The 17,064-nt window shown below is 36.9% G+C and overlaps 3 protein-coding genes across 5 annotated transcripts in view; all 3 read left to right on the forward strand.

Moving 5' to 3' along the window:
• The window catches only part of arhgef39 (Rho guanine nucleotide exchange factor (GEF) 39), a 45,294-nt gene extending 40,852 nt beyond the window's left edge, over positions 1 to 4,442 (forward strand). Inside the window, exons 9-12 of the mRNA XM_054752951.1 lie at positions 313 to 401; positions 2,303 to 2,432; positions 2,593 to 2,696; positions 3,635 to 4,442. Coding sequence (XP_054608926.1) covers positions 313 to 401; positions 2,303 to 2,432; positions 2,593 to 2,696; positions 3,635 to 3,671 — 360 coding nt within the window. The 3' untranslated portion in view covers positions 3,672 to 4,442. The remainder of the gene's footprint in view (positions 1 to 312; positions 402 to 2,302; positions 2,433 to 2,592; positions 2,697 to 3,634) is intronic.
• A 2,227-nt stretch (positions 4,443 to 6,669) lies between these two features.
• Positions 6,670 to 9,466, forward strand: rergla (RERG/RAS-like a). Its single transcript, XM_054752950.1, has 5 exons — positions 6,670 to 6,811; positions 6,875 to 6,931; positions 8,028 to 8,101; positions 8,191 to 8,327; positions 8,497 to 9,466. Exons 1-5 carry the CDS (start codon positions 6,760 to 6,762, stop codon positions 8,780 to 8,782), a joined length of 606 nt encoding a protein of 201 aa, XP_054608925.1. The 5' UTR covers positions 6,670 to 6,759; the 3' UTR covers positions 8,783 to 9,466.
• Positions 9,467 to 13,483: 4,017 nt separating this feature from the next.
• il17ra1a (interleukin 17 receptor A1a) overlaps positions 13,484 to 17,064 on the forward strand; it is a 16,127-nt gene continuing 12,546 nt past the window's right edge. For 2 of the 3 annotated variants that reach the window (XM_054752589.1, XM_054752588.1), the window contains exons 1-3: positions 13,484 to 13,673; positions 16,283 to 16,307; positions 16,421 to 16,567. In XM_054752589.1, the coding sequence (XP_054608564.1) occupies positions 13,578 to 13,673; positions 16,283 to 16,307; positions 16,421 to 16,567 (268 nt within the window). In that variant the 5' untranslated portion in view covers positions 13,484 to 13,577. Of the gene's footprint in view, positions 13,674 to 13,707; positions 13,860 to 16,282; positions 16,308 to 16,420; positions 16,568 to 17,064 lie in introns of those variants that run through there. The other variant, XM_054752590.1, reaches the window with a different exon arrangement.

Below are 17,064 nucleotides of genomic sequence, written 5' to 3' on the forward strand. Positions count from 1 at the left end.
CTTACCTTTCGTGTCCACCGCCATCACACGCATTAATTGGAGAAACCTTGAGCGCCATCTGTTTTGCTTCTAACAGACACCACGTGCAAAGCAAGAAGCTAGACTATAGTTATGCGGCCAAATTAATGCAAGGATTTATTTAGTGCACCTCAATTTAAAATTTGGACTCTCTTGTCAGGGTTTTAGTCAGCAGGTTGTGTCATATAGTTAGATGTGAGCCCGAGTACCACCAGTGGTACTCGTACCACAGTTTGAGAATCAATGTAATACAGTCATCATGGTCCTAACTACAATGTTGTCTGTCATTTCCAGCTGACTTTCCCCAGAGCCAAACTCCTGCTTATGTCCAGCAACCAGGAAGATCTTAATGATTGGTACCAACGTCTGTGTTCAGCTCTTAGGTATGTACACCAAGTTTTTGCGGTGCAATCATTTGACATTATCACAATTTCCTGATCCAAACTGGATTAATAAACTCACTGATAGTTTTGAGTGTTCTGTAGTACTGACTCTTAGACTCCGCCCGCCCCCCCCCAATCATTGATCAGCGTGACTTCAGAAACCCCTTCAGACTACCTGGCCCCCTAGTTCCCGCAGGAGGGTGCTATGCTGGCCCCACTAATGAGTTTATCCTGTTGTCAGAGAGAGGAGGAGTGGGGGTCGGGTTGTCAAATCGCTCAGACCACCCAGTGGATGAGCAAATGTGCAGGCTGACTGCTGTAAACTCCAGGGAGTGTAATTAGCTGTATGGGAGGACCTAGTAGAGGACAGGCCGAGTGGACCAGAGGTCAGCAGCACTCAGACCGCTGGGGAGGAGTACGGGTCTTTTGTGTGTGTGCACACCTGGCTAAATTATTGATTGAACAAACGCTACACAATGCTTGACTGACATCTTGGAATCAGATATGTTTATTTAATTTTTTTTACCTTTTTTTTATTTATTTAATCACATAGTACACAGGTCATCTTTTGTTCTTTATTTGTATTAATTGATTGCATTTATCCCTGCGATGTTTGTTAAAGCACAATAAAACACAGTGATCTTCACACACTAGACGAGGGACTTAATTAGTGACGAGATCAATGCTTGGTGACACTAAGTGAACGATGAGCTCTGCAAAGGCCCGACCACCAGGGACACAGTGGATGCTAAACACCATTCAACCCTTACTTACCTTTTCATTTGCTGCTATGAACCTTTCTACATCACAGGGGTACCGTATTGTGTGTGTTCAGTATTTTGTAAACATTTAAACTCAACAGACAGCAATGACAAACATGAAAAACATTGGAAAATAAGTTTTACACAGCATGAACGTGCGAAAGATGGAAATAGATGTAAAATATTAGAAAAAAAATATGAACGCTATAGCGGTGCACATTGAAAAGCACTACAAGCTGTATTTGTTATAATGAAAATGATTATTTTGTGTTATTATTCTCCAGGAGGGGTGTAACAGTATGTACATCTATATTGAATTGTTCAATACACATGCGTACCGAACCGTGACCCCTGTATCGAACAATACGCAGTTTCATATTTATTTTATCAACTTCTTAAACCGCTCTGTGCTGAAAGCTCAGTGTATCTGCGATCAACTACTCTGGCTTTGGTTGCATTGTCAGAGTCACTGAGCTCCACCTCCCATATTCATACCATGCTGAAAATGTAAAAAATGTTGGCAGTATCAATAAAATTCAAATTAAAAAAGGCAATTTAATTTAATTTTTCTATTGAATAAATATTGAACCGTGACACAAATGTATCGAACCGAACCGAACCGTGAATTTTGTGTATCGTTAGACCCCTCTTCTCCAGACTGTCAGTTCGACATGTTAAACACTAGGCCACCGTGAAGCATTGTATATAATATTTTCTTTATATATTTTTTGTATTTAATGCTTTGAATTGTATGAATGTAAGTGTGAATAGTTGTTTGTCTCTGTATGTGCCTTGCAATTGGCTGGCACCCAGTCCAGGGTGTACCTCGCCTCTCGCCCAAAGTCAGCTGGATAGGCTCCCACATACCCCCATACCCATTTTTTTATGGAAATGACACCTTTGGGTTTAAAATTGTACGTGATAAATGATCGACCATGTACAGTATGTCGACTTTGAATTGAGCGGGCATTTTTTAGTACGTAATAAGAACACGGTGGACCAGGACTTGATTGAGTTGGTCATCATAAGCGGAAATAAGCAGGACCGACTTTAACAGGTTCCACTGTAGTTAACAAATATGTCACTTTTTTCTGAGTCTCAGTGGATCGTACGAGCGCCTAATTACACCTGTGTTTACAGGAAGCTGGAGCCAAAGCCGGCATTTGCCCATCAAAGAGGGGAGTCCATCCAAGAACCCTTCTCCTCTGCTGCTGAGAACCTCAATTCACTAAGCAACAGCAGCAGGAATCCCAACGGGAAGAGGAACATGGTGAACACAGAAAGACAACAAAATCATAAATATGCAAAATCTTCTGTTAGACTTTTTAATTTGCTGCTTAAACTGAGCTTTGTTTTATCAATGCATTTATTTATCACATGCATAATACAAGTAGCCCATACTACATGTGTATTATGTATGATTCCTCCAGTATATGCAGGCGAGCACTGGGCCTGGCGAGCTTGCTGAGAGACCCGCTGCTGAGTGGGAGGGCAGCGCCCCCAAAAGGATGAAACAGGCTGTTTCAGAGCAGAGGTACTCACCCTTTTATTCACCACCAACAAAAAACTGCAGTAAAAATTAGTCTTGCACTTCAGTCTTTGAAATAAATATACTTAGTTTAAGTCTGGGATTTTGCTCTTTAAAAGCCAATATAATTTCATACACATACATACATATATACATACATAGATACATACATGCATACATACATGCATAAAACATTCCAAACATCAGTAGACCTGCAAGCAGAAAACAGCATGTTGAGAAATTTGCTGCATGCTTTGAATGGGAAAAGTAGCACCCTCTGGTGGGCAAAGGTAAAAAATGAAGGGCCAACAGTCCAAATGGAATTCTTAACATAAAGCGGGGCTGTCCAAACTTTTACCTCAGAGGAAAAATCAAAGGACTAACTTTTTAATTTTATGAACATGCTAAATGCAATCCAACATCAATATGCAAAGAAGCTATATAAACCTAAGGAATAAACTGTGTGTTAGAGGCAACAAAGCATATTATTTTAAGTAGTATTAGTCTCGACTTTTCCATTTTTGGTGTTCTTTGTTGTTAGCTTTTTTGTTTAGTTGCATTTTTAGAATAAGCTGCAGGCCACCAATGACAATCAAATGTTTTGTTTTGTTTTTTGTCGCAATGAACAAATGTCTATTTTTGTGTCGCGCTGCCACTTTAGGTTTATTTAAGAAACATAACAATAGTAAAATGTTTTAAAAATGAACCTCCTCGGGCAAATTCTACCTATATTCATTCACCACAACGGAAACGGCTTGGAAATTAATGGCACAAAATGTCCCCAAGGGTTAATACGACACAAGGTTATTGGTAAATAATTTTAATATAATATAGTGCTTAACTTTTCCTAAGAAAATCTGTTGTTTCGACTGTTGTATTGTATTTGTATAACCTAAATACCGAATTTTAAGCTGAAAGCATCTTTAAATGTGTGTGTCCAACAGCACAGAGTCCTCTTCATCCAACTGTGTTATCCTCTGAAGTTCCTTCCCCAATCACGATGGAATCGCAAAGCTGGATCCTGCAATGACAGTCTGAGAGTTTCACTTCAGCCTTTTGACACTCACGACAGGACCTCAGCTTTTTATTATTTGACCCCACACCAAATATTTAGCTTATATTTCTACTGTGCAATATAAACCTTTAAAAACGTATAGGTGCTGCTTTGAATACCAAATATATGAATGCCTAATATGCTCTAACAACCTGGATTTTAACCTACTCTGCAACAATGTGAAGTTAAGTTGTTTTAAAGGGAAACAATTTGTCACTTGAAGTTTAGTTACAAGTCGATGTGCAAAAATAGGTATAAATATTAGTAGTTAATATAAGTCTGTTATTGGCACATAAAACCATAAGTATTTGTCAAAAGCTCTTTAGTTCCTCTTTATTTACACTCCTTGCTAAAACTGCCAACTGTCATTGTTAACTCACTACAAGTACTATGCTGTGTAATATGGTATAATATCACACATTGACTGGGTGTATTTTGCTCATTCACGCAGTTGCTGTCTTTGTTGATGCAAAAAGTAAGCAACCAGGCTTGGAACCCTGGTTCACACTTTTTTTAAAATACATTATTCTATTGTAGCCATGATCACCATATTGACTAATATTTACTACTAGCACATAATCTAATTAAATCGCATATCCATGCTTTTTGGAGGCTTTTAGTTTAGCAAATGATTTGATTTTATGTTTTCTGATGCATTAATATTAAGATGCTAAAAGTGATCACATATCACATTTACAAATGGGAAACAATAAAACTCAAAAAGATGGTTTTGTGCTTCTTTTAAAAATGCACGTTTTATACAATTATTTAAAATTTATATAATTTGACTTTCATATACCTAAATATTTTCCTTTACATTTTAAGTGTAAAAATTAATTATAGAGAAAATACTAAATGTATAAATATAGTTACTAAATATTATTTTTTTAAATATTTAATCCAATTTTGTTTTTGTTGATTAATTAATTTAATTAATCTGTTTTGTATTATGCATTTACTGCAGTATGGCGTCCAGAGTTTATGGAGCCCATATATTGTTCATGATAATGTCCACTAGATGGCGACAAAAGCATCATAATCGCGCTATTTCTCTTTCTATTTTGGTTGTGCAGTAATAAAATAGAGATTGAGTACGAGAACAAATTTTGATTAATTCAGCAGGTCTAACATAACAACTTGTACTAGGTACGTGATAATAATAAATGTGTTCAAAGAAATAAAAAAAAAACACTCGTTTTTCTTATTACCGTATAGATTATTTTGTGTGAATCTCATTTTTGGACAGACTATAGAATATACAATGATTTTAAGATTCTATGTCATTTTTAATTTTGACAGTAGATCAGGTCATCACATTGACGGAAATGTTCTGCAATATTTTTTTTTTATGCTGAGAAGCCACTTCTGCATTACATTTTTCAAAAATATATTAAAAAAAAAAAAATCTAAAGCTAACTACCAAAAATACTAAAATACATTTTAAAACCCACAAATCACAAGTTTTGTAAAACCCTTTTATCTTCTGGAAGGACCTCAATACGGTTTATGGTAATTTATGCATTAAAACCAAAATATTAACACAGCATAAGTTATTTTCCACATAAAAATTAAAGCGTGCCCTGCGATTGGCTGGCGACCAGTCCAGGGTGTACCCCGCCTCTCGCTCGAAGTCAGCTGAAATAGGCTCCAGCATACCCCGGCGACATGGAAAAGTTAAAGCATGCACTGCATGTCCTGAATTTACAAAGCTGCAATGAAAAAGTGTCTACCTTTTATACGTTGTAATGCCGTTTGATCACCACTAGATGGAGCCAAAAGCAACCAAATTAATAGTCATTCCCGGTCACAGTTTTGACGCTAGTAACTTTGACTTATTAGCCTTGTGGGCCATTTTTAAATGTTTGTATTATTTATTCATTCATGTGAGTCGTGCGTCTAGTTCTCACAGCACCCATATCACATCTATCTAAATGTTGTGGTTCTGCTTTAACATGTATAGCCTTTTAAACATGATCTGCTCCTGCTCCTCACAAAGCTCCATTATTACAGAGTTATATTAGCTGGAATATTCGTCCGTGGTGATGTCTCCTGCTTTTGCTGCACACTGGGCTCTTTGTTTCTCTGACTTTGCTCAAAACAAAGTTTTGTATGAACTCTGACAGGCTGATACCTTAAGCAGGAGGCCCTTTGCAATCTGTGCTCACACACAAAAGATGGCATTGAATCGGACAACAAACGTGAAAAGTTTGAACAGCATTATTATTATGTTTCATTAAAAGGAGAAGCTGCACGGACTACAAAACTACACTCGCCAATGTTAAAGCCACTCCAGATGTGCTATTGGTCAGAAGCATATAGAATCACATGTTTCTTTGCCAGTTGGTGGCTCATGATTTATATGCTGCAGTATCTTAAAATATCTCTAAAGAAATATAAAATAATTGATAATGATACTTAATGTAGTACTCTAATTACTAGCATAAAACAGAATTGCTTGAATAACTGGAATTAAAAGGTGTATGTATCATAATAAATTAAAAATTTCATTCAATAATTACCATGATTATTCAAATTTGGAATGTAATTGTAAAAATGATCAAATACTACAATTGCTAGTTAATTATATGCTAATTATTAATTTTAATGCATTTAGATTGTTTAATCTTTATTCCTAATGTAAATATTAACATTATTAATTATTTTTAATTAATAATTACATTTTAGATGTATAAGATATTTTTTTTATATTAACATATTGTCAATTATATCATGTGACTGGGGTAAAAGTGCCATAAATAACATTAAGAGTACATAACAGCTGTGGCTGTAGGCAACATTCTGATGTAGTTTGTAGTTGTGGCTCTAATTTTAGGAGGGGAAAAAAAATCCAATGATAAATAAAACGTCTCAGTAGTTGATTGGCCGAGGAGAACCCCAACCCTTTACCAACTCAGCTGTGTGCCCTGCCCCACTTTCAGTCTTCTCCCTCCCACCAACCAGCAAGCAAAGGACTTTTGTAAGCATGGTCCTCGTTTTGGGAGCTTCCTGCCGAGCATGACTGAGATCAAGATCACCGTGCTGGGAGGTGAAGGTGTCGGCAAGTCAGGTAAGGAGGGTCACAGTTGGCGACTTGCTTAAGTTCAGTTAACTAACATCTGGTTTTCTGCAGCTCTCATCGTCCGGTTCTTCACTAGACGCTTTATTGGCGAGTATGCATCCTCATCAGGTAATTACAAATGCTTAATTGACACACAAAGTGGGTTTAAAAGATGTGTGGGTGACTATAGTTGGCATGTATTATATAAATATGCTGCTCCAATGCAAGATTTGTATCAAAAATGCTGACGACTGACACATACAGCAATATTGTGTGTACATCAGGGGTGTGGAATATGAAAGGATGCAGGTTACCACTTTGGTACATTTTGTACATTAAAGATGCTAGAACCAATCTAAAGCAAGTCAAAATATGCCAGTGAGAAAAAAAAAAAAAAAAAAACTCCTTACTAAAACCAAAGCCAATACATTTTTCTCATTTTCTTTTTGTTTGTTGTTGTTTTTGCTTTTAAGGTCAAATGCAATCTTTTAATTTACAAATATAATTCATTATTTATCTACTGTATATGGGATTGGTTTTCAGGTTTTATCAACAAAAGGTGAATATTAAAGTGACCCACCAATCCTTACATTTGTCCGAAATGCGCTGGGAACGGTTTGGACACGTTGTACAGGGTACATATAATATACACATAGAATGTCCATATTATATGTTAAAAAAAACAATTAGAACACAAAATTAAATCACATAGTATTACATGTTTTAAATTTAATAAATAAAAATATACTACAAATAATATTAATAACATATAATATTACTGTTTGTTTATTATGTATTGACTATAAAATAAATGTTGAAATAGTATTTTTATAATTGTATAATATACTTATTTTTTTCCTTTGTGTCCAGACTTTAGTGTGTTATGCCTTTATGGGGCACTCATTTAAATACTTAAATACCAAATTCTAATACTTAAATACCAATTCCAGTTGATATTAGAAATCAGTTCTGCTTTATTTACATGTGTATCATATGTTATGTTTAACAAAAACAGGCTAATGTGGTATGGCGAGGAGTTACATTTTGAACCCACCCCCAATTAAGTAACCAAATACAGTTCCTTGTGTCTGAAGTAATAAATGTCTTGTAGTAACCCATGGTATCATTTATGTGTGTGTGTGTGTGTGTGAGAGAGAATGTGTCCTCTGCGCAAAGTAAAGTAATGAATGTTCCCCACGATTTGCATGGCCTTTTTCTTCCACAGAATGCATATACAGAAAGGGTTTGGCTGTGGAGGGGAGGCGGATTAACCTTGAGCTCTATGAGCCCTGCTGTCAGGTCTGTTATCAGATCTTCAGACACTGACATTATGTGCCCTTAAACATGCAGGCAGGTAATTACCTCGTTGCTGTCTCTGTGTCTTTCAGTCCAGTGAGGGTAAAGATGAGATTCACTGGGCTGATGGTTTTATTGTGGTCTACGATATCAGCAATCGCTCGTCCTTTCTTACTGCTACAACCATAGTGAAGCTCATCAGGGAGCTCCCCTTCGGATCAGCCAAAAGGTAAGCCTGAAAAAGCAATTACCAGTAGCAATGTCTTGGAAACCCCTTGTTAATTTGTCAGATGTGGGCTTACTTATCTTTGCTCTGAATAGCATCCTTTGGGTAAGCGTGGGCGAGTGACACCGCTCGCTTTACATGAACCATTTCTTATTCTTTGCATTCACTGCAGGGATGTCGAGTCTCTTATATTTGTAGTGGGTAACAAACACGACCTGTGCCACATGCGAGAGGTACGCCGCGAGGAGGGTCAGCGTCTGGCGGCCGAGTTCCGCTGTCAGTTTTACGAGCTATCGGCGGCCGAGCACTACCAGGAGGTGGAACGCATATTCTCCCAGATGGTGCTGAGTGCCAGCCTTAGGAGCAAGGCGAAGGAGCGCAGGAGACGACCCAGTGGTTCCAAGTCCATGGCCAAACTTATTAACAATGTTTTCGGTAAAAGGAGGAAATCGGTGTGAAACGTTGGAGTATGCGAGGATCGACATGTAGACCGGCCAATGACAGTGACTGTGCCTGAAAACCCTGCCATTGATTGGCTGGACTACTTTCTACAGACACAGGCTTGCAAGTCGGCGGAAACTACTTCCCTACTACTTCCCTTTACTCTGTGGCTTATTGGGAGCAAGTAGAAAAGGGAGGAGAACAAAAAAACGATAACTACTGCACTTAATTATTACTGTCACTTTCATACGAGCTTTAACATGCTGAAGGATCCGATCTTTATCCTTAATGATGGTCTGATATAACCAAACGTTTTATACCAACAGTGCTGCCAGTATTGCTTGGTGTTTCTCCTCTCTCAGTTCATTTCCACTTCCATGGTGATGGCTTCACTTTTCCTTGGCGGATTTCCACCAGAAGAGGCAGCCTTATGCTTTGGAGACATAATGAAGTCCGAAAAGTTAATTCATAAGCCATGCTATTCAGTCCGCGTCGCTTCGAAAAAGGCACACACCGTATTAAAACATGGCATACACTGCATACTTGGAGTGTGCTGAAAGTGGTTCTTGAGTGAGTCCAGTGTTTACGAACCAATTAGGGTTTTAAATTAACTATGGGAGACCATATACATAACCACGAAAATCAAAACACCGTAACCCGAGGATCACCTGTAAGGAGAATAAAAGATTTTTTAACCTTTGGCTGTTTGTCGACATGAGTTTCCTTCATTTTTGCATATTTTTCTTTTGATTCTTCTGTGTTCACATGATATTTTATACTCTTATCTAACAGACATGCTGCAGGTGGGTGCATTTTGTTAGTTGCTGTGGTAGAATCCAGGTCAAAGCTGCCCCGCCCCTATTTTGGATCTTAGTTTGCACTGAACAGGAAGTCACTCTGTGCATGTTTTTTAAGGTTGTGGAACAAGACAGTAGTTATGTTACCGTTTCACTCTGCTTATCAATAAGGATGAAGTTAACAATGCTCAATGTCCACATAGACCAACTTTTCATAGAAATGACCCCTTTGGATCTCAAATTTATGTCGACAAATCGGTCAACCACATATGTCAACGTCGATTTTAGTAATAAAAGGAACACGATGGACCAGGATTTGATGAGTTGTTCAACATAGATAGGTTGTCGACATCAGTGGGAAAAGTTCCACTGGCGTTGCTGACAGAATCTTAAAAAAGAAACATAGCATTTCTTTTTGAAAAATACTATGTTTTGGGGTTATATTTTTATTAAAGGGTTTTAAGGAAATAATGTGACCTGACCGTAAAGGATTGGGTGCACAATTTTGGTTCTAATCTGACAAGGCCAAGCCCCGTTAATTTCTCATGAGTGACCATGATTGACTGCAGCTGATAGTGTCTCTTTGCCAGCATAAAAGGGTTTGTTTGATTCCCGGGCGCAATTCCGAGTGCTCATAATTCGTGGACCATTTCAGTAGTCCTTCAGTACATCGCAGTTTTTCAAAAATGAATTAACGGTCGCTGTTTCGTGGTTGGCTATGGCCTATTATTAGTCACAAAAATGCATATTTAAGCAAATCTTACATATCATTGGCCTAAATTAAGCATTTTCGAGCATAAAACCGTTCTAGATGAACTAAAATACGAATACAGTTTAAGGCAATACAAGACGTTGATGAAATGCACTCCACTGTCCACTCGGTGTCACTAGTAACACGCACCAGACTTTATCGCCAATGACAGGCTTGTATTGTTTTATAATTATTTATTTCACAACAGCCACAATAATAAAATAATAATAGTAATCATAATAATAACACAAGCCATATTGTGGCTGTACTAAAACTCAATTCCCCAACCTCACTTCCTATCCACACGTCCCGAAGACATTTTTTTAAACACACACGAGCATGAGTCTTAGTTATGTCTTATGGCTTTTTTTCTGTGATTATATCTACTATATTGGACAATATGAGTATAAAGGTGACTATAGGGGTGTTATTTCAGGTCTAGAGGGCTCTAACGTTAAAAATCGTATTTAGGAAGTTATAATTTTCTTTGCTCTAACTCAAAAACTATTCAATTTATTAACACTGAATCCTACTTTGAGGGAATTTGTGCTCGGGTCTGAAACCAATTAACCGTGATAAACAGAGGATTACTGTACTGTTTTACTCGACAGAATTAAAGAATAGCACTACAAGTATCTACCACAGTGTTGTTCAGTTCTTGCGGAAAGTGGAGACCACATGCAGTGACTTTCTTCCTGGCTCCTGCAAACAGCTGCCTGGTTGCTGATCGCAAAGATAACAGCGCCATTCATGCAGGAGGTGTGCTGAGAGGCCCGATTCCTGCTTTGTGTGGTGGCATGGAGACACCTGTGCAGGCAGGTCATGAGTGGAATGTAGAAGATTAGAATGAAAGTATGTGATGGATGGACAGGAGAGGATCTAACCCTGGGAGGTGTACACATGTCCTGTAGACTGACTCGTGACCAGTCCAGGGTGTAGTTCGCCTTTCATCCATCGTCAGCCGGGATCGGCTCTATCAAGCTCACCCGTGACCCAAAACAGGACAAGCGGTATAGAAATGGATGGATGGAGTTACCGTGCAAAAAAATTAACCTGCAAACCACAGTGAATGATGGGCTAGGTTAGGGTATCGGGTTAGAGTTAGGAGGAAATTTGGGGTTGAGGATATGGTTCAGGTTGTGTTAGGGTTAAGATTAGGGTTACGGTTGTGGCTAGAGTTGGAGTTTGTGTTAGGGTTTAAGGTTACAGTTGCGGTGAGGGCTAGGGTTAGGCTTGGGTGTAGGGTTACCATTAGGCCTAGGTTGGGTTAGGGCTCGGGTTGGGCTTAGGCTGAAGGTAAGCGTTAGTGTTACGGTTGGGGTTACTGTTAGAGTTAGTGCTACGATGTTGGGGTTCGTGAAGATTTCTTATTTGGTAAACATTCTAAGTGTGTCTAGTTCTGCTGCATCAGTTCACTCCTGTTACTTCATTGTTGTCAGATGATGCATTGTTGCCTTTTCTTCCTGGCAACATTACGTTTGAGGTTTTTTTTACATTTCATATGTGTTTTGCACATGTTGTGCATGAAAATCAGTCTGCTTTGGAGTTGGAAGGATTCCATTGCTGCTGCTGTGTCTACTGTTTATGATGGAACCTATCACACAATGTAAATAAACAGCACAATCACATAAATAGGCTGACTTTTAAACAGGTTCAAAGATAAATATACAGTACGTTTTGACTGGGGTTATTATCTGTCAAATAAATGTGTTCTGTGCAATGTAGGAGAGCTGCTCTGTGCACTACACAACCTTTGAAGGGGGACATCTGGTCAAGGTTTGATAGGATGTCTTAAATCTTCCCAATGTGCATTTTTAATGCCAATATGCTATTTTAACTTTTAACATTTAACAATGTGGGCTGTGTCATGTCAAACATTTAAAGAGTTTTAAGTCATTTTTATCAGTCAGGTGTAGGACGCAGTCATTCCTTGAAACAATCATGCCAATATTTACAGTTTAATGTACATGATAAATATAGTATGGAGATATAGTGTATGTTATACACGTAGACACGCATCTTTGGCAGTTAAAAAAAGAACAAAGACACTCACAGTCAATACACTTTTTTTTCTGTATTGACACTATTTTATTTTATTTTATTTTTAGCAGTCAATTCCACACCGTTAGCTCACCATAGAAGACAGAATGAGGCCCAAAAGCTTTTCATTGATGAATGGTGCTGTTAATGCTAAAAGTCTGACCCAGATACAGTATACCGAGATTTAATGAAGATATACAGTACTGTAATATCTTTTTTTTTTATCTTTATACTGGGGCCAAAATGAATCTATCAACCTCATCAATATCATTTTTCCATCTAAAATTGTAATTAATACATTTCAGAATTTATCTGAATACTATATAAATAATACATAGGACAATAATATTTTTAGTTTTAATATATTAATATATAAAAAATTATATAAATATTATAATATAAATATTATGTAATAGTAGATGATTGATTACCTTTTTTTTTATTAAATCTACAATTTAAATAAATTACCATGTAATTTCTGTATAGTCAATTAAAGACAATTAGAATTGTAGATGACTGACTGAAATTGTTTAATCTGCAGTGTTATTATTATTTTTAATGAAAATCCAAATAAAAGCTTTTTTGGGGTACATTTTTTGTAACTTTTTTATAGTATTCTTGTGGTGTGGTCCTAATTATCCTCAACGTTCTCATGCAGGCCATGAGATGTTAATATGACTAAAAACAAACTGCAGGTCACAAACGGTGTCTGGGCCGGATTTTGGGCACCACTGTGAACTAATCTGAACAAAACATTGACATTTTATAGATATTTTATTTTATTTTTAAAATGTGCTGATGGACAATTTGTGGCCTGTCTTATTGAGGCCCACCAACACCACTGCTATAAATCTTTAACTTGATTGAAGTTAAAGCGTCATCTGCTGGATAATATATCACAGTGCAATTTTTACTGGCACTGTTGTACCTGACGCCCTTCTCAATTCCGGACATGGTTACAAAAATGCAATAGTAAACTTATACCACAGTGAAAATCAAAAGTATTAATGTGATAAAAGCAACAATTATAAATGAGAGTATACAGGGGTACCTAATGTTTTAGCTGGTCACCGTAAAATCCCATGTGACACGAATGCAACATATTTACCCTCCCACAAAAGCAGGAAGTGGTTCATTAAACACAGCCAGCTTTCACTCCATAAACGCAGTGTAAAATTGCACCTATGCGTACGTCATGAACTGAGACGAACAATAATCTTTAAAATGGGGCTGTATGGAGTTTTTCTGGCATTATTCTATGTTTCTCTGTCGTCCGCGGTGAGAATTTTGACATCCCCTCCACTAAACTGCTCTCAACAGGTAGGACTCGAGACACAGTTTTAGTTTTAGCTTGATTGTACTTTGTTCTATTTTAATTTATTATGTAATGTTTGTAGTATCCCAGAAAGGCTGCGAACTAATGTGAATAGGTTTCCTGTAACAATCTAATGGCTTCATTTATATACTGTACAACAGCCATGAGGTGACGACGTCGGATGCAGTACAGTACGTGTTTAAGTTTATTTTTTCCCCAAGGTCATATTTCTCCTCTCTTTTTGAGAAAAAATTGATTTAGTAACAGTATTACAAATGTTTTCAAGTCTGTCTGATAAAGCGTGACTTGAACTTTAATTTGATACGTACCCATTCACTTCTCTAAACCTAATATTAAAAGTTACAGCAGATTTTATACCGGAAAATAGTGCCTTTGGTCCCCATTGCTGTGATCGACCCACGGACCTTGGCAAGTACAACCGTACTACGAAATATATAATAACTAATAATAATAACTAATAACTATAATAGCTGTGAAAATCTGTTTTAAAAGTCAACAGAGTATCCATTTACGTTTTTTTGATCATCAAAAAGTCCAGGGAAGAAAATAATTGTATTGTTTTTCATGTATATGCCTCACACTGCAGTGCAGCAGCAAGCTGTGTACTCATTTACACCCCACACTAAAATCTGTTTCTTTAGCATGATTTTGTTATAATGAAGCTGCATAGAAAGTGGATATATAAATTATCCATATTTTATTTGCTTTTATATTTACAATCAAGGCATTCATATTGAAAATCGGACAACAATGCAAACGCAACATATAGTAATTCTGATTTTTAAAAAAAAACAACAAAAAAGCACAATCAGATTTTAATGAAATCTCACCTGCAGATAGATATTAAAGTGTATTAATGTCCTTACCTTATCTTTTATCTTGAAGCTCTGAACCATGAGTTTGAAAGGCTTAAAGTTGTACTTAACTTTCGAAGCACTCTTTTGACTTGATTAGCTCCAACGCTCAATATGAATCTGATCCGAAATGGAAGATGAAGTAATTTACCTAACAAACATGTGTAAGAATGAAAATACACCCGAAAAAATGAAAAAAATGCTTTCATAAGGACGTCCCCACTCTCCTAACAGAGCGTGCGCGCTCTGTCAGATTTTTGCATTGCTAAAATATGGGTTTTGTAACATTGCTGTGTTAAGTTTTTGGGTAGCAGGTTATTGTTTGCTTTATGCATAATTTTAGCTGTTTGAAAGTTTACCAGATCAACAAATTTTAATAATGGTGATCTTAGGAATTAAAGGTTTGCATATTCTCTATAAGTGGCATTATGGATTATGTTTTTGTAACACAGTTAGCGACTGAAGTGTACTTTTATAGTTATTTTCCCATACCGCCACACAATAAGTTAAATATAGAGAGACAGGAGAGAGTATGGAGTGATTTTTGGTCCAGAACAAATTTTGCTTTAGTCAGTATTGAGGTATTTCTTGCCACTTTATGTTATATAATTTCAATGTGAGATTTCAATCTTATATTATCTTATCTTATTATCTTAATATTATCTATTATGACCCCCAGAAATGTATTTTCGATCACGCTGTCAATGTCCACGCCGTCACTTTGTATTTGCACAAGTATCCTGTTTGCTATTACCAGATAATATCATTTTAGTTTTACTTAGGTTCAGGGATGGTCTGTTTTTATCAAACCATCTTTTTAATATAGTCACTTCATCTGTGACTGTTTTTAGTAGCTCTTGTGTGCTTTCTCCAGGACAAAATGCTGTAGTATCATCTGCAAATAATACTAGCTTTCGGTCATTCGTGACTTTACAGATGTCATTATTATACTGTATGGGTTGAACAGTTTTGGTCCTAGTATTGACCTCTGGGGTACGGTGTATGATATATTTAAGCTTGCAGATGTATATTCTCTTCGCTTCACATATTGCTTTCTGTTTGCTAAGTAGCTTTTTACCCAGTTCAAAACTAACCCTCTGATTCCATACCTTCCTTGTTTTATTCCTTTGTTTTGTCCAACCTGTTGTAAGTATTGGTATCTGTATCTGCAATACTGGTCCTGTATTTACTTGGTATTGCATTGACACCAAAATTTGTAGTATTGCCCACCTTTAGTGTCAGCTACTTTTTTTCCGAATGAAGAACAATTAGAATTGTAATGTTAATTGTTTGTTAAATAGCAATGTGGGAAAAATGGCTTAATAATGCTAGGGTTCCCCCGACTGAGAATGGGCAGTATAAGTATGTTTTTTTTTTTTTTTATTACTGTTTTACTCATTAAAATGTGTCAATTATGTATATTTGAGCAATCTAATGCAGACATTTTTTATTGGGTTACAAAAATGCTGTAAGCTATTTCAATGGTCATAAAGAAGACACAAAATGTCTTGGCAAAGGTCTTCTTAAGGTGTGTGCATGTGTATATATTGGTTGTGCTCTTATTTCAAGCTTAACTTGTTTGCTGCCTAAACTGGATGAGGAAAGAGAAGGTAGAAAGACAAAGTAGTGGGGTTGATCAGATTGAGGAAGTCAGTGCAAAATAACAAACCATTTTTCCTGTTAAATTCTTAAACAAAAATGTAATATCTAACTGTATATATTTGTTCCTTTTTTGGCAGGGTTTGAGATGCACAGTCAGTTTAAGTGAGTGCTTATTATTCTTAAATATTGTTTTTATGGCCTAACGTGCCTTAAAAATGCATTTAATGAAAGGTCAGCATTGTATGTAACATTTTACGCTGTGTGTGTGAGTGCAGGTAAATGCTTCGATAAAGAATGGCTCAAAGTGAAAGAGTACACTCCCAGCAGTCCAGAGGATCTGAAGGTGTCCATGACAACCATAGATGACGAGGCAGGACAGCTGCAACCTGTACTCGCTGTCAACTGGACCATAAAGGATGATGGTGAGTCAAGTCTCTTACCTAAAATCAGTTTTTCTTCTGCTACTATATTAGGGGAGCGTGGTGCCCTCTGTTTGTTAGCGCCCCCCCCCCGACATACACACACGATTTACACGTGCACCCACATGTTACTGTAGAAGAGAGATTATAATACAGTTTGCCACGCTGCGTGCATGTATGTCTGCACTAGGGTTGGACGTCTCTTTGTGATAGACTATTACAATACGCATCTTGATATATGGGTTAATATATAATTAAAAAACTATATTTTTTCACAACAAAAAGATTCAATGTAGTGTACTAATGATACGATTCGACACAATTCCAAATGATTTGATTCCATACGATTCAGGACATTTGTTGATGTAAATGTAAATGATGTAAAATGTAAATGTCAAAGCGGATATCCGGTCGTATCTGTTTATTGTTCGACCCCATAGTGTGCACTTATCACAGGCTAAGGTTTTGTTTAACCTCATCATTAATCATTACTGAAAAAG

Source organism: Dunckerocampus dactyliophorus, chromosome 15 (assembly GCF_027744805.1).
Source record: "Dunckerocampus dactyliophorus isolate RoL2022-P2 chromosome 15, RoL_Ddac_1.1, whole genome shotgun sequence".
Lineage (NCBI taxonomy): Eukaryota > Metazoa > Chordata > Actinopteri > Syngnathiformes > Syngnathidae > Dunckerocampus > Dunckerocampus dactyliophorus.